Raw genomic sequence first — 24,134 nt, 5'->3', positions numbered from 1 at the left:
CAAGAGAAGGTTAGACTGGCTATTGGAAAGAATTTCTTCACTGAACATCTTACCAGGTATTTGAATGGCCTGGCCCAGGGAGGTGGTGGAGTTCCCACACCTGGAGGTATTTAAGAATTGTGTAGATACAGTGCTTAGGGATACAGTTTACTCAAGAACTCAACAGTATTAAGACAAATGATTAGATTGAATGTTCACAAAGATTACAGAATGCTAGGGGTTGGAAGGGACTCCAGAGATTGTGTCCGATTCTCTGCAGAGCAGGGCCACTCAGGGCAGGTCACACAGGAATGCAGCCAGCTGAGTTTTGCATGATCTTAAAAGTCCTTTCCAACCTAGGCAATTGTGTGATCTGTGCATCTGGGTCCTCCTTTCCTGCCTAAGAACCATTTCTTGGCTTGGTGTTTCTTTACCCGAAGTCCCTTGAAGGGAATGCCAAGCCAGCCATCGGATGCCTCCCACGGGGGCCACAGAAAAGCTCAGGTGTTACCTGCCCTGCAACACTGCAGCAGAGCCCAGGCACTCTGGGTGCCTGGTCTGGCACAGCCTTTTTTGGTTGAGCCCAGCGAATGGCAGCTAAGCTCTGCTCACAGCGCAGGATTGTGAAAACCTCGTTATGGGCAAGCATGGGAGCAACGAGAAAGAGCAAGCCACTGTCGGGGCAGGCACTGCAGGGGAAGCCGTTTCACAGGCTACTGAAGAAGCAGGACTTCTAAAAGACAGAACTCACCCAGGAGAACGAGAAGACTAAGCAGCAGTTAAGGTCTACCGGTATAAGCACACCTATAACCTCAACACAAACTTCATCGGCGCTCTATAAAGAGACCCCGAGCCCCAGGCGCCCCCAGCGCACTGCGCGCACTGCGCACGCGCACCGGCCACGCGCCACCTGCCTCCCACAGCGCGGCGACGTGCGCGCGGCTGCCTTCGGGCTGAGGCGCGCGACTGCGGCAGGCCGTGGGCTCCCTCCGCTGGTGAGCGGCGCGGGGGCGGGCCGCCTTTCTCGCCCAAACAGGCGCTTCCTCTCTGTCGCCCCTCCCGCCTTTAGGACAGGGCGTCTGTCCTTGAACGGAGGATAAAAGCAGTCGTCCCTCCTCTTTCTTTTCCTTATCTATTGCTGCTGCTGCACGCCTGGGCCTGCGCTTGCCGCACCCACGGACCTGCGTCGCTGTGCGAGAGAGGGAAGGGAGGGCGGCGACGGGGACCAGGTGAGGCGGGGGCGCTGGGCAGCGGGACTCTGGGCTGAAGAGTGCGTGTCCCGCTGCGGGGAGCCCTTCCCGCTCTGTATAAGAGCTTGAGAAGTGGAGGGGTGGCGAGTGCCCGGCTTCAGGTGTGTCTGTAGCTGCTCCCGTTAGTCCTCACGGCGCAAACACGTTTGTGATGGGTAACGGGAGCGCTCACGTGGGGTTGGCGGCTGGGGGTCAGCCACGGGGGCTCTAGCGGAGCTGCGCGGCAGAGGGGCGGGATGCGCCGATGGATGCCGCAGCCCTCCTTGGCCTTCAGGGAGGAGGAGCTCCGTCTTATCTCCCTGTACCTATGCCCGCTGGGAAGAGCTGAGAACTGAATTCGCACGGCCAGGGAATCAAAACCCGCTCAGCCGGCAGCTGTCGGTGCTGTACATGCATAAGACAAACATAAAGAGTTTGATGCGGTTTTAAAAGAGTATATTAAAACCGAGTCTCTAGAGTTAAGAAAAAAAATGTTCTTCTGATCAGTGTGCTGAAGTTTTAAAGTGTATTCACTGATTTTTTTTTTTTTTTTTTTAACTATCCTTAATGTACATATCATAGTATCAGTCAGGGTTGGAAGGGACCACAAGGATCATCTAGTTCCAACCCCCCTGCCATGAGCAGGGACACCCCCCACTAGATCAGGCTGGCCAGAGCCTCCTTAATGTACATATCCTTAATGTACATATAAACTTTAAAAAATATATGAATAAGGTCCTATATAATAACCATAACCTGATTACTTAGTACTTAGATAAAAATCACCTGGAAAACATTTGGGATTGATCCAATCTTTTATCTATCCCCGAGTGCACCTCTTATCTCTTCTCTTATCAGGTGGGTTAGTGCAGAACAGCTGTATGTTACATCCAGAGTGTAGGAACAGTGTTTACTTGTTAAACTTAACCTAAATTTAACCAATTTTTTTTGTTTGGAAAGGAGGTCAGTGAAGGATACAGCATAGACCTCGATGCATTCACAAAGGGAGACTCTAACACTACGTATGTGGCATTTGCCTTAGGATTTTCATTAGTAAAGAGAAGTTAGCTGATGCATAAATTGTGTATGCAGTTTGTATTACATTTCTTTACTTTTGATTTTACTTCACAAATTAGTTATGTTGTCAATTGCTAAAGGTGTTCATTTTGCTGTCCCAAAATAGTTCAGAAGCACAGAGATTTCTGACAGAATGAAATACTACCTGCTATTGATCTGTTCTGAGTTCCAGATTTGTAACCTGACCTGGCACAAATGAAGGAGACTGGCCACTACGATGGGAGAGTCCTGCTGGGACACAAGAGTTAATAAAAATGGATCTGTAAGCTGAATGCTACTTCAGTTGTTTTCAGTGAAATACCAAAAGGGTACTATAATGAAATACTTTGAGAATGGACCAGGTAGTTGATCTTGAGGCACTGATGTATGTGAATGGAAAATTTGGTTGATGACTGAATGTAGGTGTAGAGAGGAAAAGAGAGAGATTTCTTTTGGTGAAGATACTGCTCGACATAAAGCCTATTTCCAGTTTAGATTGCACTAAGTTTGCAGAAAGACCTTTTGGGAATTCTGTGGTGCAAACCTGACACAAACCAAATGTATGCCACTGCTGCTATAGCAGGAGAAAGCTATCCTGTGAATTAATTTTCATTTACATTGTACTACTACTTCAGTAGTAGTGAGAAATGCAGATGTCTATTTAGTCTGTAAAAGAGAATAAAAATTACATACTGTTCTGAAATTTTGTAGGCATTTCTAGATAAGTCATGTAAGTTCCTTCAAAAAGCAAATTTAACATAGTTTTTATAAAAATGTGTTTATAGGTCACTGTTTATAATGTAGCAGAACCTGAAGAAATATAAAGTGGCTTTGTGTTATGCTGGCTAACAACACAGGGCATCGGTTAGTGACACGCCAAACAATGATTCCAAGAATCCGGAAGCTCTTTCCCCACATTTGTGGCAACAGAATGTTGTCAGGTTATAAACCTAAAAGCAGCATCAAGGACTCTTACAAAATTCTTGAGCTTGAGGAAGGATGTTCCCTTGATGATATCAGAAACTCCTATCGAAGTCTTGCCAAAAAGTACCATCCAGACAGCAGTGCTGCCACAGCTGATACCGCGGCATTTATTAAGGTGGAAGAAGCATACAGAGTTGTGCTCGATGATGTGGCGACCAAAATGAAATCAAGTGAGAAGAACGAAGAGGAGGAAGATCTCTTCAAAACAAAATCGCCACAGCATAGACACTACTTGAGTTTTGAAGGCGTTGGCATTGGAACACCAAGCCAAAGAGAAAAGCAATACATGCAGTTTCGAGTAGATCGTGCCACTGAGCAAGTGTTGGAGTACCGGAAGCAGAGGCTTGAGAGCCAGTATGCTGGGAGCGACCTGATGAAAGCCAAAGATGTGAGGGAGAGCAAAAAGATGAAAATAACTCAGGCAGTTGAACGGTTGGTTGAGGACCTCATCCAAGAGTCAATGGCAAAAGGAGACTTTGACAACCTCAGGGGCAAAGGAAAACCTCTGCAGAAATTTTCTGACTGTCCCTATATTGACCCTATGACTCACAACTTGAACAGGATCCTGATAGACAATGGTTACCAGCCAGAGTGGATCCTGATGCAGAAAGAAATACGGGAGACTATTGAGCGGTTAAGAAAGAATATAGTGGCGTCTCAGAGTAAGCTGGGAGGGCCGATGACACCACATAGGCAAAGGCAGTGGAATCGTATTTGTGAGCAATTTAGAGAAGATATCAGGAAATTAAATAAACGAGTTGACAACTTCAATTTAGTTGTTCCTCTTCTGAGCAGACAAATGACGCACTTCAGTGCAGACAAAGAAATTGTTCGAGCACAAAAGACTTACGAAGCTTTGATGGAAAACACAGAGGCTTCTAACTCAGGCACAAAGGAAAATGAAGTGGAAAATGTTAAAAAGCTTGGATGGAAGTCTTCTCTGTTTAAGTGGTTAAACCTTACAGAGAAGTAAAGATAGTACTAATTCACCTCTCTTGTCAAGATTTTCAATGCACTTTATTAATAGAAACTTGTAGCACTACAGAGATTTCAGTCACGCTGAAAATGTCAAATCCAGCTGTCCGCTGTTACACCTGTTACGAGTAATTGGATTGTCTGATGTGCCTTTGCAGGTGCTCGATTTATCTGTGAATGTTGTTAAAGAACAAATAAATTCAGTTATGCTCTTGCACCTCATTTTGCTTCTGCTGAAATCAAAATAAAAGCTTGACCTTAGCAGAGAGCATGCTCACTTTTGCCCTCTGTTATCTTTTCAAAAGGTGAAACCGGGGCACAGTAAGGACAACGTGGAAGCTGCGCTGCGTTGGTTTGACCTTTATCCTTTTTTTGTGTAAATGCTTCCAGTTGACAAATGTAATGCATTTTTTAAAAATACATTCATCTCTTCAAGGTTAAAATAAATGAGAATGAAGGAACCACAACTGTACTTTCTGTGGAAGTCCATTTTTGTACCTGGTGTTTAATTGAGAAGGAGCCTCAGAAAACATCCAAGCAAATAAATAAGACTGGCCAAAACTGTGCCCTGGTTATAGGGCTTTTGGAAGGCAAGAAGAAGAGGCAATATTAATTTCTAAAAGTAGTTGCACTGTTTACATATTTTAGAATAGTGGCATGAGGGAACTTAGTGTGAGTTATTGCTGTACTATTAAAGTACAAGGCTATGGCTTGGAGAGTAGGAGAATCGCAGTGACACCAAAGATTGATTCACCTTTGGTAACCTTCAGTTCCCCATGCAATCTGATTTTCTTAGAGGATTTTGCCTTTGAAAAAAGTGTCACTGAATAGAGATCGGTATCTGTATGGGTCCTGTTCCTCACTCATCCTTCTGTGACTCAGACTCACTGTCTCTACCTGTCTGGGAGATGTACTGCATCCAGCCAGTCTGTAGGAAGGTGTCCCACAGGCTCTGGGTATGCCGGGGAGGGTGAATTTCCAATCTCAAGAATTTCAGAAATTAAAGCTAGATGATGCTCACAACCAACCTTGCCAGCTGCCCTGGCACCAGCAGAGCCTCTGTTAATGCATTTGGTTTGGGGCAGGTAACAATGTGTGTGCTCATTTGGGTCTTTGTGCTCTTGCTTATCTAGATGAAGTCTTAATGTGTGAGTGGAGTGTTACATTTGGTAGTAGAATGGATTAACTGAGGAATCTTTTGTCAGAGGGTGTCATCTAGTAATATTATTGGATGTAATGCATTTATTGGTAAACACTGCAGGTGTTTCTAGCCTTTGTGTTACAGCAAGTAAGCAATAATGACAGTGTGTTTGTCATGGTTTGGAAAATAGGATAGTCTCAGCTTCCTTTAACATACTATTTTATTTTTTTTTAGGAATTAAGGTGACAAAAGTAAAAAACATTGCCTTATGTGTTCCTAGGTCATGCCATGACTAGTATTAGCTGTTAGATCTCTGCTATTAGATCTTTTCTGATGAGATTCAGTTAGGAGGAAGAGATATGCTAGTAGTGCATGGAGCAGACAGTGAATCATAGAATCACTAAGGTTGGAAAAGATCTCAGAGATCATCAAGTCCAACCTGTCACCCAAGACCTCATGACTGCTAAACCATGGCACTAAGTGCCACGTCCAATCCCCTCTTAAACACCTCCAGGGATGGTGACTCCACCACCTCCCTGGACAGCCCATTCCAATGGCTAACAACTCTCTCAGTGAAGAACTTTCTCCTCACCTCGAGCCTAAACTTCCCCTGGTGCAGCGTGAGACTGTGTCCTCTTGTTCTGGTGCTGGCTGCCTGGGAGAAGAGACCAACTCTTTCCTGGCTACAACCACCTTTCAGATAGTTGTAGGCAGCAATAAGGTCTCCCCTGAGCCTACTCTTCTCCAGGCTAAACAACCCTGGCTCCCTTAGCCTCTTCTCATAGGGCTTGTGCTCGAGGCCTCTCCCCAGCCTCGTTGCCCTTCTCTGGACACGTTCAAGTGTCTCAATGTCCTTCTTAAATTGAGGAGCCCAGAACTGGACACAGTACTTTTCAGCCGTTCTCTGAGTTTGCAAAGCTGGTAAGAATTAATGGGTGTCTTGCAGGTACAGGTACAAAGTACTGTATACAGTGGTGAAGTAGGAAGAAAATGTGCACGTGATCTGCCTTGATCTGCCATTTGCAAAGCTCTAGTCCAAATGCTCAGAAAAATTGGGTTACATGGCTCTCCTCTGTTTCTAAGAACTTGGAAATCCGAGTTTGGATTACCATCCTTTGCTTTGTGATATGGGTAGGATTCTTTGAAATCATGGGTTAGCCCAGGTGACAGCAGAAGGCTTTGACCTCATAACCTCCATACTCATTTTAGCAGCTGTGCATGTGAATGTTTATTTTAATAGCTTACTTAGGTAGTCTTGCTTTTAATGAAAACCCTAAATCAAACATACTGTTACGGAAGTCCTTTGACACAGTAGTCTTGAAAAAAGGTCAGATTTTGATTTTCCCAGTGATATATGGGAATTGGATCAGAAATGCCGTTTAAACTAACCCCATGGCAACTCTGAAAAGAGTTAATTGCAAATCAAATTCATTGCACAAGGGTAAATAGAAACCGGATTGCAATAAATACAGCCATGATGGAATCCACAAGATAAGTATCAGCAGTTTAAATATTTAAAGCTGCCATAACAGATGAGTCAGCATAAGGAGTGATTTCTATGTTCCTTTTAAAATTGCTTGATTTTAAATGAACCTGACTCTGGGTGCTTGAAATCAGCCTCACACTGCCTGTGATGAAAAATTGCCAGAAACAAAAATCCACTTCAATGTTTATGGCAGTGATGATGAGAAAAATAATTTACATTTCTTTTCCCCAGGTGTGTGGAGGAGTGCATTTCTGCAGAGTTCATCTTTTTGTTGTTGCTGCTCTGAGCTCACAAAATCTTAAGAGCAGCATTTAGTCAGTACATTTAGAACAAGTGAAACCAGGAGCTGCATACGAATTAGAAAAGCCCTGGGGAGAACGGCCTTCAGAAGTAATTTTTCTGGCAGCAGACTTAATTGGAATTTGATAACGGCTACCTGATTCCAGCTACAAATGTGTTGCTTATTCCCATAACTCCTTGTGTGCTGGTTGAATTACCTTGCAGCTTGTGGCTTGAAAGGCTTGTCTAAGTGACATCTTAATAGGAAGACAAAATACTGTATTATTAGGATACATTAACTGAGGTATCAGCTTTTCTCAAGGTGAAGAGTGTGTTTCTTGTTCAATAACCTGATGGCTCTTTCAGGTGCTATTAGCAAACTGTACAATTATATGTGTTAGTGCTTTCCAATAAAAGTAAGACATATAGCTGTAGGCTAGCTGAAATAGTGGCTCAGGCTGCCCTGTGAACCAAAGAGTTCCTGTATAACCTGTAACTGTTGAAACCTGCTGAAACTTTTCTGTTTCTGAGCAGGCTGTTCTGTTTCAGGATGCACACAGAGTTACAGAGAACAGTGTTGACAAATAAAGGAAGGAAAGAACAAGACATGCTCTAGGACATGAAAGGCAGCTGGTTAACCCGTATGCTCAGCAGGAAAAGTGCCACTTTGAGGGACAAGAGAGTATGTGGTGTTTCCCTTGAAGGTATTTCCTTACCAGTTGTGTCTCTCTGGATGTGGCAACCACATGGTTTACCTTCACACTGCTGACATTGGCTGTTAAAACAGAATGGGGTGTGTGTGGTGGTGGGTGGAAAGAGTGGTAGGAAGGGACTGGAGAGGAGCAAGTTGAATAGGGGGAAAGCAAACTGTGTAATGCTTCCAGAGAAGGGTGAGAAGATGCTGGCACATGTATTAACAGTGGGCACATACAAATTGGTTATGACCAGCAAGCCAAGAGTTTTGCTACAAACATTTTCTTCATGGTGTGGTTCTGAGCATCACAAGTAAGAAACAACTGTTCCTACTGATCCTTTCTGCAGTGGATAGCATCTTCTCTGGGCCAGGTAAAGTGAGAAAGGAGGAGTTTCAAAAGACCACCTTAACTTCAGACCTGGTGGAACACAGTGAGCATGTAAAACTGAAGAAAAGAAAAATAGCTGAGAAGAAGAGGGCCTGGAGTACAACTTTTGAGTGGGATTTCACAGGGCCACAGCTTAACTGTCTTTTAACAAGAAACCTGAATGCTGCTGCTATTTGTTTGTATCCTTATATGCCTTTCTCAGAGTGCTTCTTTTCTTACTTGGTGCCCCATATTTGTCTTCATTGAAATGCCTTCCTCTTTTGTTTATCCTGTTCCACTAGATTTCTCCTTCTCACTTTTCAGATTGATTCTGTACTTTTCCCTCTTACCAGAGTGTGACTTTTCAAGACTAATCATTTTCCTAACTTCAATACTTAATTCAATTACATCCTTTTCCATTAGCATCTCTAAAATCTTGACATCAAAGCTTTTTTTAATAGGCAACAGCCTGTATTTTATAGGAGGATGGTTCTCTTTAAAGCTGCTTCTGGTGCTAGTATGTCTCTCTTTCCAATGCTTTGGCAAGAAATAGGCCTAGAAAACAGGAGAACTGAACTCTGTATGTGAGAAGTATGAAGATAATCCACCTAAGAGCCAAAACTTTTTGTTTGGTATGTTTTGGGCAACGTTCAAAACCGCATCACAAGCAGATAACTGTTCATGTCTGTTGTCCAGCCATAACATGTAGAAACACACTCTTCCTTCTCTCTGGCTATGGTAGGTGTGGAGGAATTGTGGGGTGAGTAGTGCCACTTAGGTCACCCAGCTGGCTTGGCCCCAGCCCCTGCCAGCTCACTGCGTGTGAGAAAGGGGAATGTGGCAGGCAAGAATGCGAACATCAGCAGGCTGCTAATGAGGGTGGCATACAGGTGGAGCAATTACTTCTTGGGCTGTGTTAAGGCTGGCTGGGAAATGAGGTGAAGTCAGGAAGAAATAACTCAGATGACTCTTTGTGGACAGTTGGAGGAGCACGGGATTGCTTATTAGTTCAGTTTGTTTGTATTCAGGCATAGGGCTGGGGTGTAACGACACCTAGTGAAGCGTGGGAGCTGCTTGAGCAATGTGAAGGTACACTACTGGCGGGACGCTGCAAGGCGACCTGGGCCAGAAGCGTTTGGGGAAGCGACTGTAAACTGGCAGGATACGAACAACCGCTGCTGAGAGGGCAGAAGAGAGGAGCGGGGCGCGGCTTGCCTCACTCCGCCCCGCTCCACAGAGTCCTCCCCGCCCAGGAAGGAAAAGGGCGGAGCTTGCTCCCGCCTCCTCTGCAGTCTGTCGCTCCAGGCTCTGGCGTGGGTTGTGGCACCGGCCAATAGTGGCGCCCCGTCCTTACCCAGCCTCCTGTGACGTGCAGCACTAGCTCCCGATTGGCGTGCGGCCACATCGCTCGCGCGTCCCAGGTCTCCGCAGGCGGAAGAGTCTCGCCCAGGACCGGGGGTACGTGCGGTGGTTGTTTTCCTGCCGCGCCGGTGGGGGTGGGAGGCGGTGGAGCCGGGGGCTGGGTCGCTCGCGCGCGCGCTGGAGACGCGGGCGGCCGCGGCGGGGGCGCTGTGGGAGGGCAGCGCGGAACAGCCGCTTCGGCGGCAGCGTGCGCGTGCCTCCCCCGGCCATCGGTCCTCGCGCGCCCCGGAACCGCCTCCTCTCGTCCCTCCTCGCTGAGCCGCGGGGGACCTTCCGCTGCCCCCTCCGCCCAGGGCAGCAGCGGCTCGTCCCTCCTCTTGCGCTCGCGGCCTGGGACGGCTCTGTCGGTCCCGGCCCGGTGCCCGGGGCTCCAACGTACCCCTGGGTGCTGGCCTAGGGCAGCGTGGAGAGGCCTTTCTCACCTCGGGCTTTGGGACCGGCACTATCCGGCCGCGTTCCTCTGCCGGTCACGCCGGCGCCGTGACCTTTTGTCGTGGCGCGGCCTCAGCCGCTGGAAGCTGGGGGCCTGCCTTCGGGTGCCGGGGTGGCCGAGGGGCAGCAGGGCTTGTCTCTTCCCGCCGCAGGGTTATGGCCAGGTCCTTCTCGGCTGGCATTAGCCACGTCTAGGGAAGGAAACAGTGCTACTGAGCAGAACGTTCGAACCCCGTCGATGAAATCTAAACCAAGTGCCTTATTTTTTCTAAGTAATGCCGCCCTCAGCACAATGATTGCTGTCAGGACTTTGCTTGCAGCGTTGGGATTCTGCCTCATCTTGCCCCGTCATGGCTTGAGACCATTAAATAAATATTGATGCACATGATCTGCTGTTATGAACAAAAATAGGCCTGTGGTCAGTTGCAGAATTGATCTTTTATTCTTCCTCTCTCAAGCCTTTAAACTTTAATACCATTGTTAATGAATCATTGCTGTAGACAGCATTCACATTGCTCTGAGCATCACCACAGATTTGTGGAAGGTGATTGCCTGGGTAGTAATTTTGCCACACATCCTTATGTTTTTATTTGAATTTGTATAAGAGTTCCTTTCTCTCCTCCTCCTCTTGTCTTTGTACAGCCCTTAAAAACGAGACAATACAGTGTAGTGCTGTGGTGTATGGGGAATGAGAAGTGAAACTGCACGTAGTTACCAAAATAAGTGAGTGGTCTGAAGATCCCCCTTAAAAAAATTCAGTGACCTTAATACCAATATTCACATAAGCTTCTTACAGTGAACACGCCAAATGCATTTTCATAGTATATGTATAAAGGGAAAAGTATGTGGCTTAAAGCATATTCTGATTGATTGGTTGAGGAAGGTACTGTCGTCTTTGAGGCAAGCAGGGTTTTCTTCTTGGCTTTATATTTCTTCTCTTTCCCTGTCTGTCTTCTTGGGAAATGGGAGGATATGCATTCTTTGCTAAGCCTGATGATATCCCGGGGGCCCTTGCACAGCTTGAGCCAGTTTTCTTTTTGTATTTTCTTGCAGCTACTTTTAATACTTTATTCAAATGAGATCAGTTTCATTTTGGGAGAAGAAAACTGATTTTTTTTTTTTCAGATGAAAATTTTAAACTCAAATTCTTGTGTTTTCACTTCATTTCTCTGAATAATAGGCTACTTGTCTTAACCTGAGCGCTAGTGTTCACCAAGTATTGTTTTTACAGCAAGTATAGCTGCCTTCAGTCAGCAGTTTGTTCTTGCAAGTGTTCTTGTGTTTCTGTTTGTTGGGCACGAGAGAGAAATGTTTCCTAAGAGCAGTGGGAGAACCTGTCTGGCCTTGGAAAAGGGGAGGAGACAGACTGTAGGAAGGACGCTGAAGGACAGATAATGCAAGGGGTTGTTTTACTTGTTTCCTTGTTGTGAAGTATGTGGCTATAAAAGTTTAAAGCAAGAGAGTGAATTTTGTACCTTTATTCAGGTGAGAAAGTCCAGCTGAAAGCATCTGTCTTCATCAGGTTTTTTTATCTGTAGTAGGATACAATTGGGCTAAAACCTATGTATGTGTCCATATTTACCCATACGAGGATAAACTTCAGCTCTTGTGGCCTTAGTGGAGGCTCAGCTTCACAATATCACTGGTCTTTCGCAGTTGAAGCATAGCATATTTTCTTCCATTTTTGGTAGGGGTGCTGAGAGCTACATACATATGAAGCATTGTCATAGACTGAAGGAGTTGTTTGGGTTCAAAGCTCATCTAGTTCCAGTTCTCCTGCCATGGGCAGGGACATCATTCCCTAGCCCCAGCCAATCTGACCTTGAGCATTTTCAATGGTGGGACACCCACAACTTTCCTGAGCAACACTTCCAATGTCTCCTCACTGTAAGTGTAAATTTGTTTCCCTTATATCCCATCTGTACCTGCCTTCTTTCAGTCCTTCTGCTACAGGCCCTGGCAAAAACTCTCTCCATCTTTCTGATAAGCTGCCTTTGTGTACTGAAAGGCTGCAATAAGGTTTCCCTGGAGCCTTCATTCTCTAACAACTCAAAACTCTCTCAGCTTTTCCTAACAGGAGAGATGTTCCAGCCTTCCCACATGGAAGGCCCCAATCTTTGTGGCCCATCTCCGGGCTGATTCTAGGCGACTCCATAGCTGAACAGAGTACTCCAGCTGGCGGCTCAGGGGAGCAGAGCAAAGCAGGAAAGTAGCTTCCCTTGACATGCTCATTATTGTGCAGCCTGGGTTACAGCTGGCTTTCTGAACTGCAGTTGTGCATGGCCAGCTCTTGTCCTTTTTTTCCACAGGGGTGCTCTCGTTCCATGTGTCCCCAAGTCTGTATTGATATTGAGGATTATCTCAGTGCAGGGTTTGCATGGGCTTTCTCCTCAAGCCTGTTAAGGTCCCTTTGGAGGGCATTCTTCTGGCATGTCAGTGTACTTTTTCCCTCCAGCATATTGAAACCAGTACTGCATAGCAGCCAGGTGTTCAGTTAAGAGCTTGTTTAATTAACAACAGGCCAACCTGACGCTTGACTTGGCTCCGTGCTGTCTGTCCTTCCAGTATGATCAGCACTGTGCATACCTTTTAAATGCGAGTACGGGAGAGTTGCTGGTTGAACTTCAGTTTGGGTGGGCGGAATGTTTTGACATCCTGCAGTCCACTTCCCAATATCACTTTTTATGGAGACCCCACAGCCCTTTTATGGTGAAGCCTCTGCATGTAGGTGCCTTCAGTTAGGTGTGCATTTGATCAGAAATAGCATTGGCCTCTCAGAGGGAGGAGTGCCCACACATAGGTCACAGAATGTACATGCTCTCAGTAATGTTGATGGATATGGTGTACCACTGCTTTGTAGTCACCTGTCTTTCAAGTCTGTATGCTATGTCATTAGTGACAGACATGTTTCATTTTGCTGTGAGGTGGGGCTCTTCTGAAATAACCTCTGTGAAAGATTCCTTTGCAGCATGCTGAATGGCATCTGTTTATGTTTAGCTGATTTTAGAAAAAGGGCAGCCTCATTCACACCTCTGTTTGCTGAGGATGGTGTCCTTGTGTGCCTGCTCTCCACTGAGCCTTCCTTGTGAAAGCAGTGCTGGTTTCTGACATTGGACATGTGCAGAAATAATTCTAGACTATTTGCCTGTGGTCTGTTCCAAATTCGATGCACAGTATTTCTCCATGTTTATCAACTTACTCCAGAGAGGGGATTAAGAGAGAGGAAGTGGAGACTTATGTCATCAGTTACTAGTATTTGCTTTAGAAAGACCACCAGCAGATAGTATTTAATCTATTCACATTGTATAGGGTGCTTCTCTCCTCCTGAGTAGAGAGGTAAGATTAATACTGTCTCACAAACCTGCACTTTTCTTTCAGTGCCAAAAATATGATTTCTGATAAAATAGTAGGCTTTGGCAGAAGGTTGCCCTGTATTATAGAAGGTATATAGATATATATAAAAGTAAATGAACTTTTTCTACCCTTCCTCTCTTCACTTATTTGTCACTAATGCAGTTGTGAAAACTCCATTTGATATCCAATACAACTGAGCGCAGAGAGAGGTTTTGGCTCAGATTTGTGAAGTGGGAAAATGCTTCTGTTTTGTCACCCAGCATTTTAAAAACACCTAATAATTAGGACAGAGGTTTGTGCAATGTGTGGCATCCATAACTGTTACCAGTACTGACTGTGTGAAGTTGAAAGAAGTTTTGCTAGGATAAATGCTAGTCAGTTTTTTGCTTGGAAGTTGGCTTAATTATATTAGCTAATAAACCAAACTGTCTGTCCTCTTTAAATAATAAAAAGGACTCTCCATTTTGTTTCAGCCTTTTTGAACCAGAGCAATTTTACAGAAGTAATAAGATTTCTTTCTTTAAGTCATGCAAGAATTTAACAGTCTATTTCTTAAGTATCACAGAAGGGTATACCTGAAATAATTTTTTCCACTGGCTTTTTTGGACCTGCTTTCTGAATTAGAGTCAGGCTTTACATCGTGTTTGAAACAAGTGTAGAATTTCTCTGTGTAGAATTTCTTCCTTACCTCCAGCCTAAACCTTCCCTGGTGCAGTTTGAGACTGTGTCCTCTTGTTCTGGTGCTGGTTGCCTGGGAGAAGAGACCAACCCCCACCTGGCTACAACCTCCCTTCAGGGAGTTGGAGAGAGCAAGAAGGTCTCCCCTGAGCCTCCTTCTGTCCAGAGTTATTCCCTTTTACTCTGTTAGGAGCACTCTATATTATCTATCTGAAAATATTGGTATCTTAAACAAGATTCCTTGGCCTGACTGAAGTTCTGGTCTGCATATGGAGCCTTGGGGGGGCGGTGTGTGTGTGTGTGTTAATGTTTTTTTTAACTGCTAATGCCAGAGAGAGGATTTTGGCTTGAAGATGAAGCAAGACTTGCTTTTGTTTTTGTTCCACACAAACAGTGTATACTATTTAATTTATTTTCTGTTTTACATATGATGATTTATATATAATACATAAAGGTTTGGGTTGTGTGAGGGTTTAGTTTTGTAATTCTGTTTGTAAGCTAGTGTGTGTTTGGTTTTAGTTACAGCTCAATATAGAATCTGTAGAGTGTATTTAGAATAAACCTTTTATTTAGAATAAACCGAACCAGGTTGGAAGAGACCTTCAAGACCATCGTGTCCAGCCCATCAACCAATCCAACCCACCCAAACAGCTAACCCATGGCACCAAGCACCCCATCAAGTCTCCTCCTGAAAACCTCCAATGATGGTGACTCCACCACCTCCCCAGGCAGCCCATTCCAATGGGCAATCACTCTCTCTGTGTAGAATTTCTTCCTAACATCCAACCTAAACCTCCCCTGGTGCAGCCTGAGACTGTGTCCTCTTGTTCTGGTGCTGGGTGCCTGGGAGAAGAGACCATCATCAGCCTGTCTACAACCTCCCTTCAGGTAGTTGTAGAGAGCAATAAGGTCACCCCTGAGTCTCCTCTTCTCCAGGCTAAGCAATCCCAGCTCCCTCAGTCTTTCTTCTCCAGGCTGAGCAACCCCAGCTCCCTCAGTCTTTCTTCTCCAGGCTGAGCAACCCCAGCTCCCTCAGTCTTTCCTCATAGGGCTTGTGTTCCAAACCCCTCACCAACTTCGTTGCCCTTCTCTGGACTCGTTCCAGCAAGTCAACATATGAAGTATGGAATACTTCATTCTGTAAAACCAAAACAAAATGCCAAATAGGTTGTAAAAATCGCTCACGAGAATTGTCAAACATCTGAAGATTCTGCAACTTTGTAGCAAATTAATCTTTGCCTGTGTTTCAGGATTTAGGACATAGCTGTTCATGGCAAAATTAATGTATAAGTACAAACTAAGGAGGACTATCTAATTGCGAAGGAAATGGCGGGATTCCTGGACAACTTCCGGTGGCCAGAATGTGAGTGCATTGACTGGAGTGAAAGAAGAAATGCCATCGCTTCAATAGTTGCAGGTGTACTGGTAAGTTTTGCAAGGCTGGGAATCAGAGCTCTGCTGGCACATTTGGAAGGGTGACAAACAGTTATGGTCTTGTTTCAGATGTAGTGAGGTCTCACTCTTAAACTGCTCCTCAACCCAGTCTGTTCCTTTGAAGTTTTTTGAAGTGTAATTGTTAGCTTTTTAACAGGTCACATGACTTTGCATTTTGTCTGATAAAGATGTACCAGTTCTGCTACTTCTTCTTTAAAAGAAGATTGACATTCCTAGTGAATTTTTTTGATGATTAGGTATGTTGGAACACCTGTGTTATCCTATGTTATGCATAGTTTGTATCTCTTCTGCTTAGAATCCAGATTCTTGTTCTTAAAGCTGTACAGGTGTCAAGGGTTAAGGCTGGACCAGCTACTAGTGAGTAGGAAGAAGAAAGGGAATTAAGGTAGAGAGATTTATGGATTGGAAAACTAAAACAGGTTTAATGAAAAGAACATTAAAATTAAATATATACAAAACCAATATTGAACCCAACCCAGCACCCTCACCTGCTGTAGGCAGGCACTGGGGAAGACCCAGTCTGGACTCAGTGACAGATGTGGGAACTGAATTCAGGAATGTACAGGTTGGGATCAAAGGCAGAATGGACAGAGGCCTCCTTGGATGCCAACCACGGAAAAAGAGACTTTGACCCTTGTGATTGCTCAGCTTTATACTGGTGGTGATGTATATGGAATGGAATCCCTTGTGGGTCAGTTTATGGTCACTTGTCTTGTCTGCTTCTCCCTGCAGTTGTAACTTCTTGCTTTATGGCAGCCCAGCGTGGGACAGAGGATGTAGCAATGATGTTGGTCTCTGTAGCAGCAAGTATAAGCAGTGGCCTTTCTGCATACCAGTGCTTAGTAGTTAACTGTAAACATCAAGCTGTACCACTTCTAGAAGCAGACACTGTCTGTGAAAATACACTGTTACCTTCAGAAAGTGCAGTTACTTAGAAGAGGCTGAGCTGAAAAGATCGCTGAACAGAATTAGTTCTGTTCTAACTCAAATCAGGACAGCAGGGAATTTAAGCATACAACAAAACTTTACTTGAAGAGAAAAAGTGACTAATTACCAAATGCTCCTCTGAAAATGCCATTGTTAAGGTTTATGCAGAACTTGCATAGCAAATGTAGGCTCTGACTTTAAATTAGCAGTTTCCTAGAATAGTCTGTACAGTTGAACCAATGGTATGCATGAACATTTGCCATGTTTTGTCTGCCTGTCCCTGTACTCTTCCAGCCCTGTAACGCTGTTCTGTTGTCTCTCTAGTTTTTCACAGGTTGGTGGATAATGATAGATGCTGCAGTAGTTTACCCTAAGCCAGAACAAATGAACCATGCCTTCCATACCTGTGGGGTGTTCTCAACACTAGCTTTTTTCATGTAAGTCTGTAGAAAGTGAGTTCTTGCTTAATAAATGTCAACTGTTATACACACACTTTTTACTGGACAATATGGGACGTGATAAAACTATTATCACTTGATTATAACTTACTTAGGAGCAATCTTTCTGCATGGCAATGTAAAGACCTTTTGTCTTTTACCTCTGGCCTTTGTTTCTGATAATAATCTATTGATTCATTGTCCTCTCTATCTCCATCTGTTTAAAGTAAATTGCTTTTCGTGTGTACTTCAGCTAAATGTAAGAAAGGAGACCACCTTCTGTGCAAGGAAGGTCTTCTAATAAGGCTTTCTCTAACAAGTATTTAGATTCCTAGATAAAAATTCATGTAATGCTGCCCAGTTGCTTGCTTCAGTATAAAACATTTGCCTGCATTTTCCCCTGTTTTTACATAATTGGCCCAGAACTTCCTCAAATGAGAGAGGTAGTAGTATTATAGGTATGCTTATAAAGATGTAGATGTGACAAGCTTGAAGGAGAAAAAATAGCTTGTATTGAATTGTGCAATATTGGTGAGAAGAAGATGATGCATTTGGATTTGCAAGACCTTAACACTTGGTATCTGAAAGTTTCTGTTGGTTTTTCTTTCTTTTCCTCAGTGTAACTCATTTTAAGAAAATGTATTGCCCCTCTTTACAGGGTGTCTCTCACTTGAATACTTACAGTACTCATTGTGAAGGAGAGCAACCTGTATCATAATCACGAGAGCACTGTGCTACTGGTTGTTGTTATTCAGGGGTGACCTTATCACTCTCTACAACTACCTGAAGGGAGATTGTAGACAGGCGGATGTTGGTCTCTTCTCCCAGGCAGCCAGTACCACAACAAGAGGACACAGCCTCAGGCTGCACCAGGGGAGGTTTAGGTTGGATGCTGGGAAGAAGTTCTATACAGAGAGAGTGATTGCCCTTTAGAATGGGCTGCCTGGGGAGGTGGTGGAGTCACCATCATTGGAGGTGTTCAGGAGGAGACTTGATGGGGTGCTTGGTGCCATGGGTTAGTTGTTTAGGTGGGTTGGATTGGTTGATGGGTTGGACACGATGGTCTTGAAGGTCTCTTCCAACCTGGTTTATTCTATGTAATTCTATGTAATTCTAATTCCTATGAAGTGGCTTTAGATATTTTAAGAACTTAAACAGCCAAAAAGTGACCAGAATAGAATAGAATAAACCAGGTTGGATGAGACCTTCAAGATCATTGCGTCCAACCTATCATCCAGCACCGTCTAATCAACTAAACCATGGCACCAAGCACCCCATCCAGTCTCCTCCTAAACACCTCCAGTATTTCAGTCCACCAGGACCATTATTTCTTGGTAGCAACAAGTAAGGTGTTTGCTTAAAATCCAGTTGTAAAGTTCCATTAAGGGACAAGGAATGTGACTATACAGAATGCCAAGGAATTTTCCCAGAGTTTGTCACATCTTAAAAAACCAAAAAAGGCAAGCTAGCTTTTTGCTTGTAACTTCAAACTGATTTTCTCATAACCTGAAATGTATGCACTTTTCTTTTGTTCCTAGGATAAACGCTGTATCAAATGCACAGGTGAGAGGAGACAGCTACAGTGATGGATGTTTAGGAAGAACAGGTAAATGAAAAATCATGCTGAGTTCCAAGACTGAATGATTTAGAAGGTGTGTGTTGTGTTTTGTTTTGTTTTGCTTTCCTAAGTGATGGTTAAACACCAATCAGAAGTTATGGAGCAGAGAGAACTTCTGTTCATTTCTTTATAAAGTTAATACTTGGAGGTAAGTGTTGCTTTGCTAAGAAGATGAACTTAGAACATTTGATGTCTCTATATCTCGAATACCTAAGCTTGGAAGAGGTAAATTTCTGCCTTGTGGTAGGCTGTGGAGCAGGCATTTCTTAGGAATGCCTTATTTTAGAGTGTATTGCAAACAGTGTCCTCCCTGTGTCACCTACTGTGTGGTGTCTGTGGACCTGCTGTTCTCTCTCTGCTTTCATTTGTAATTCCCTTGCTGTTTCTCATGTGGATCCCACATCTGTTCTCTTGTGACCTGTAGAATGCCTCACTGGAAATCTTGGCAGGATGTAATGATCTTTTTTAACTAGCATATGATGCCTTTTTTTGTCTGTCTTTCATAAATGGGCTTCAGAGAATCTTTGCACAGAAATACTTTTCTTTCACATAAGTGAGCAGGTTGATTGTTTTTAATGGTGGTGTCTTCCTTTTTCAGCAGCTAATATCTAGCTATGGTGCATGTTGCCTACCTGCTGAAGTCAACACAGGAAGCTTTGTTTTATGTACCCCATTGGAATGCCCCTTCACCCCAGAAACACTTATCTTTGGCAAAGGACCACATCATTAGCCCACTTCAGTTGTGTTAAATGACGTTATAGCTGTGCCTGCTCACCAAAATGAGGGAAACCTCTCTATTATGTGTTTTACTAGAGAAAGCAAATTGTGGTTTATCTTGTCCTTAATAAAGGGATTAACCCTTTACCTTTGTGCCTTCAGCAAGATAACATCCTGTGTCATAGTAGAGTAGTTAATAGTCTACATGGTTCTCAGAGGTTTTAATGTTCCCTGCAGGTGCTCGTGTCTGGCTCTTCATTGGCTTTATGCTGATGTTTGGTTCACTTATTGCTTCAATGTGGATTCTTTTTGGAGCATATGTTACACAGAGTAAGTTTGTTTATTTTCACATAGAGAAAAATACTTTTGCTGTCAGCCAAAAGGGGGAAAAATCTGTAAGAATGGAAGTGTGTGGTCTGCTTTTGGCAGAGCCATACTGTCTGGTTTTGTAGTCCGAGAACGATACTATGAAAAGTGTTTTTCATACAACCTTCCAGTGCAAAAGAACTTAATATTTCCTCTGTTACTTTGCAGACACCAATGTTTACCCTGGATTAGCAGTGTTTTTCCAAAATGCATTGATATTTTTCAGGTGAGTTATCTGGACAAATTTCCTCTCATCCAAAGGGGTATCTGACTTACCTGCTTCCGTGCTGTGAGCAACTAAAAGCTTGTCGGGGTGAGGGGTGTGGTAATATAATTCCTTTCCTCTTCTCTCTCTCTTCTCTCTCACTCTCTATTTTCTCTCTCTCCCCTTCTGATCCATCCACTTTATTTATGTAGTAAATAGTCTAGCTGTTGATATTTTGGCCTTGTTTGTGCCTCTAATTTCACAACACAGGAATATTCAAAAGAACTGAGTCTCTTTCCCTCTCTGGACCGAGACACGTGCACATTGATACTCCTGGAAAATAAGTTCCAAAAACTGGAGGCTGTCTCCAGGCTTGGACCTTCCACAGTGTGGAGCTGGCTCTCAAGGCAGGACCCTCTGTATTTCAATTTATTGCCCATCCTGGCCTCTCTTTGAGGAGGGTAGCATGTAAGCCAAAGGGACCTCTTGGGTCCCTGAGTAAACTGACCTTGTACAAGACCTGCTGTGATACTATTCAGTGCATCAGCTCTGATCAAACAGTTTCTTAAAAACAATGTCAACATTTTGTTCTCTGATACTTTTTTCTACTGCCTTTGTTCTGCTGCTTAGAAGCTCCTTCTTGGCCCATGAGAGGCTCTTCTTTCCCCTCATGCTCCTGTTAGTCTACCTTTTTCTGGTCTCTCTGAACTTACAGGCATAGAATGAGCATGACCAAGGATGTAGGCAGCGTTCTGTACGAGACACAGTCAGTGCTGTTGGATAATGGCAATTATGCTTTCATCTCTGTACTATAAATACCTTGGCAGCACTAGGTGGGAGATCCTCTTGCCCTTTTTCCAGCTGTTTCATACCAATGGCTCAATTATCTGAAAAGTGATACACCTGGATCTGTTTCTGCTGGATGAGCTTTCAGTTGTGAAGAGTGATTTTGGTGGGGTTTTTTTCCTTTAAGAACATGGTAGCACACTTGGATTATTGTACTCAAATAAATTTCTTTCATTTTGCTAATTACCATTAAGTGTACCACATTCCCCTTTGAAACTCTGTCTGTAATAACTCTTTTTACATGTATAATGTATTCTGCAATCCATTAATTTTATTAGTCAATAAAAGCCAATTAAAGCATGAAATAATGTAACATCCAAAGCATTCACTAGGAAAGTTCACATCGCCTCCTCTTTGGTAAGTTTTCACGCACTTAAATTACTGAGCTGGCTAGTTTTCCTCTAGTACTGTGTCAAATGTTTTGCAATGAGCTAAACTGACGCTGCTGTGCTTCCCTGTTTGGAAAATCAGCTGTGTTCTTGCCAAAAATAGAAGTTCATAAATCTCTTTTGTAGTCTGGCACATGATTAGAATAGAATAGAATAGATCAGACCAGACCAGGTTGGAAGAGACCTTCAAGATCATCGCGTCCAACCCTTCAACCAATCCAACCCACCTAAACAACTAACCCATGGCACCAAGCACCCCATCAAGTCTCCTCCTGAGCACCTCCAATGATGGTGACTCCACCACCTCCTTGGGTAGCCCATTCCAATGGGCAATCACTTTCTCTGTATAGAACTTCTTCCTAACATCCAACCTGAACCTCCCCTGGTGCAGCCTGAGACTTGCTTCCCAGGCAAGCAGCACCAGAACAAGAGGACACAGTCTCAAGCTGCCCTAGGGGAGGTTTAGGCTGGATGCTAGGAAGAAATCCTTCCCAGCAAGAGAGATTGGCCATTGGAATGTGCTGCCCAGGGAGGTGGTGGAGTCACAATCCCTGGAGGTGTTTGGGAAGAGCCTGGATGAGGCACTTGGTGCCATGGTTTAGTTGATTAGATGGTGTTGGGTGATAGGTTGGACTCGATGATCTTTGAGGTCTCTTCCAACCTGCCTTATTCCACTCCACTCCATTCTATTCTATTTTAACAGCCTGGATGAGGCACTTGGTGCCATGGTTTAGTTGATCAGATGGTGTTGGATGATAGGTTGGACTGGATGACCTCTCAGGTTTTTTCCAACCTGGTTCATTCTGTGAGTTCATCTATGAGTTCATCTGTGAGTTCTGTGTCTTGTTCTGGTGCTGGTTGCCTGGGAGAAGAGACCAACCGCTTCCTGGCTACAACCACCTTTCAGAGAATTAAACAGGATAAGGATAGAGGCAGTACACAAACCGCAGTCTCTCAGAAGGAGACTCATTTCAGGTTTAAATATCCCAACTATTTAGCCACTAGTTTTCTGCCACAATGACCTTATCTTTAGATCCTTGCCTATAATTCATAATATATATTTGTAGCTGACTGTGTAATAGTGCCCTAATGATGCATTATGTTCAGCTGATTGCCAGATGCCAGGCTGAGAGACTTGCTGCTCTGTAACTTGGTGGTTTGGTCCTAGGATCTCAAATACTAGAACTCTTCCTTTCAGAAGGGCAGCTGCCTCTACTGTGAGACTGGCAGGTTTTGTATTTGAGCAGTTGCTTCAGCTGGACCCTGTCATTTTTCAGTGCATAGTAAATGAAATAGAAGTACAAAACTGAGATACTGACTTGAATACAAGCTCTGGTTACTGGAGGGATGTTGATTTGTAGTTTGGATAGTTTAAGATTCTAAAGGTACTGTCAAAATTGCCTTTTCCACCTTGTGTATGGTCTGATTTTTTTCTTTCTTTGTTTTTCTTTTTTTGTCTCCTTTCAGTACTCTGATCTACAAGTTTGGGAGAACAGAAGAGTTGTGGGGATGAGAGATCACAAATAGCATTGTCTATTCCACAGTGGTTATGTCGTACTATGTATGTAGATATATATACATCTATTTGTTCTTGTTTTGCTTTCTAGACTGAACTGAGACAAATGACAGTTTCTGTAATAAGCTCCCTCTTTTCCCAGGACAGCTTTGTGAATATGTATATATGACTGTATATATCTTAACAAGGGAATGTCAGGCTTTCTTTCTGAAATCTTGAGGCAAATGTCTTCAAGTACATGGGTTTCCATCAACTCCTAAGAGCTGATCTTCCAGACCTTCACATGTCAGAACCTTCAGCAGGACTCTGTCATCAAGCAGAATAACAACCTGTGCCCTGTAAAGGGGGTCATTGCTTTTATGTATAGATGAACTACAGCCAGTTGTGCAAGGGCTGCCTGTGTAACCTGAAGGAGCAGTCAGCAGGTGGAAGTGACCCAGCTAAGCCTGTCTTTCATGAGGGTAAATTCTGTTGTATGCTAAGAGCTGATTTTAAGAATTTTATGTAACTCATCAGAAAAACATAAAGTAGCTGGTTTTAGTTTGGGGGTTTGTGTTTGTTGTTTTCCTGTAAAAGATTCTGAGCCTTTATAAACAAGGCCCTGTTTTAAGCAGGTTTTGCATGGTAAAGCAAACCGATCCTGACTCAACAGCTGCAGCACAAATTACATTTGGTAGCACCACAGTTCTTAGGTTTCCAGTGCTGTTCAGTATAATGCATACCAATTAGTATTTGATGTATTTACAAGTATTGGAATGAAAAAAAACCCAAACCAACAAACTGATGCCAGTCATACTTAAGGATTATAAGGAATAATTGAGAGTCAGACCAACATCTTCAGGCTAGCATTTTTTGCTTCAGGGGAAGCTTTTTGCCCATCAATGGTTATCCTGCTACCTTCTCTGTTGAAAAGGTGAGCATTTCAAATGGGGATAGGGTAGAGGTATTTATTGCTCATAATCTTACATTGACATAATTGCCAGTTTTAGGACTGCCATTTGTCCCACTTAAAGTGTATTTATCTCCTCAATTTCCTGGGCACTTTTTGGGAATGCTTCCATTACTGAAATCCAGTTTCCTGTAGCTGGAGAACACAGAAAAGGAGGAACAATCATGTTTTATAGCTTTGGACTGATCTTGTAGGTTCATCTTGCTGTTGGTGATGACTTTATCTTAGGAGTTCTGTGTTTTTTAAAGCATTTGAATCTATCTGGTGTCTAAAGGCTTTTATAACTTTCCGTGTATCAAGGTTGCTGACCAAATGGCACTGAACTGCAGAATGTAACTTCTGTGCATAGTTACTGTATCCTGTTAGTCATCTAATTGCTCCCTTGTGGGAATTGCTCCAGTGGACAGAATATGAAGCAAATACTGCAGCTGAAATTGTGCTACTGGCTAGACTAACTGCATCCTGCTGTCACTGTCCTGCAGTGAGTTGTGATATATTCACTGGTGTCAATCATAGCTTTGTACATAAGTTGTCTGTTTGGTTGTAAGTTCAGAAAACTGCAATAAAACTTTATCTTACATTCTCAAACTAGTGAGCTTCACAAGGTGATTGCACAGTAGTGCTCAATGGCTC

General features: G+C 43.7%; 2 protein-coding genes across 6 annotated transcripts; both read left to right on the top strand.

Annotated features, from left to right (window-relative positions):
• The first annotated feature begins 1,122 nt into the window (after positions 1–1,122).
• Positions 1,123–4,445, top strand: DNAJC28 (DnaJ heat shock protein family (Hsp40) member C28). Of its 3 annotated transcripts, none has more exons than XM_068144538.1 (3): positions 1,123–1,208; positions 2,458–2,547; positions 3,050–4,445. In XM_068144538.1, exon 3 carries the CDS (start codon positions 3,103–3,105, stop codon positions 4,219–4,221), a length of 1,119 nt encoding a protein of 372 aa, XP_068000639.1. In that variant the 5' UTR covers positions 1,123–1,208; positions 2,458–2,547; positions 3,050–3,102; the 3' UTR covers positions 4,222–4,445. The 3 variants fall into 3 exon arrangements, with proteins under 3 accessions (XP_068000639.1, XP_068000640.1, XP_068000638.1); XM_068144539.1 differs by having other exon boundaries at positions 1,136–1,208; positions 2,392–2,547; XM_068144537.1 differs by lacking the exon at positions 1,123–1,208 and having other exon boundaries at positions 1,249–2,547.
• On the top strand, positions 1,131–24,089 carry TMEM50B (transmembrane protein 50B). 3 transcript variants are annotated; one of them, XM_068144542.1, is made up of 7 exons: positions 1,131–1,208; positions 15,327–15,501; positions 16,783–16,895; positions 18,434–18,501; positions 19,468–19,560; positions 19,765–19,822; positions 22,504–24,089. In XM_068144542.1, exons 2-7 carry the CDS (start codon positions 15,403–15,405, stop codon positions 22,547–22,549), a joined length of 477 nt encoding a protein of 158 aa, XP_068000643.1. In that variant the 5' UTR covers positions 1,131–1,208; positions 15,327–15,402; the 3' UTR covers positions 22,550–24,089. The 3 variants fall into 3 exon arrangements, with proteins under 3 accessions (XP_068000643.1, XP_068000642.1, XP_068000644.1); XM_068144541.1 differs by lacking the exon at positions 1,131–1,208 and adding an exon at positions 9,555–9,648; XM_068144543.1 differs by lacking the exon at positions 1,131–1,208 and adding an exon at positions 11,897–11,931.
• Positions 24,090–24,134: the final 45 nt, after the last annotated feature.

Source organism: Melanerpes formicivorus, unplaced genomic scaffold, assembly GCF_026170545.1.
Source record: "Melanerpes formicivorus ecotype bairdi unplaced genomic scaffold, bMelFor1.0.p_v2 SCAF_11, whole genome shotgun sequence".
Classification (NCBI taxonomy): domain Eukaryota; kingdom Metazoa; phylum Chordata; class Aves; order Piciformes; family Picidae; genus Melanerpes; species Melanerpes formicivorus.
The sequence above is the reverse complement of the archived record's forward strand: the minus strand, read 5'-3'. Positions and strand labels throughout refer to the sequence as shown.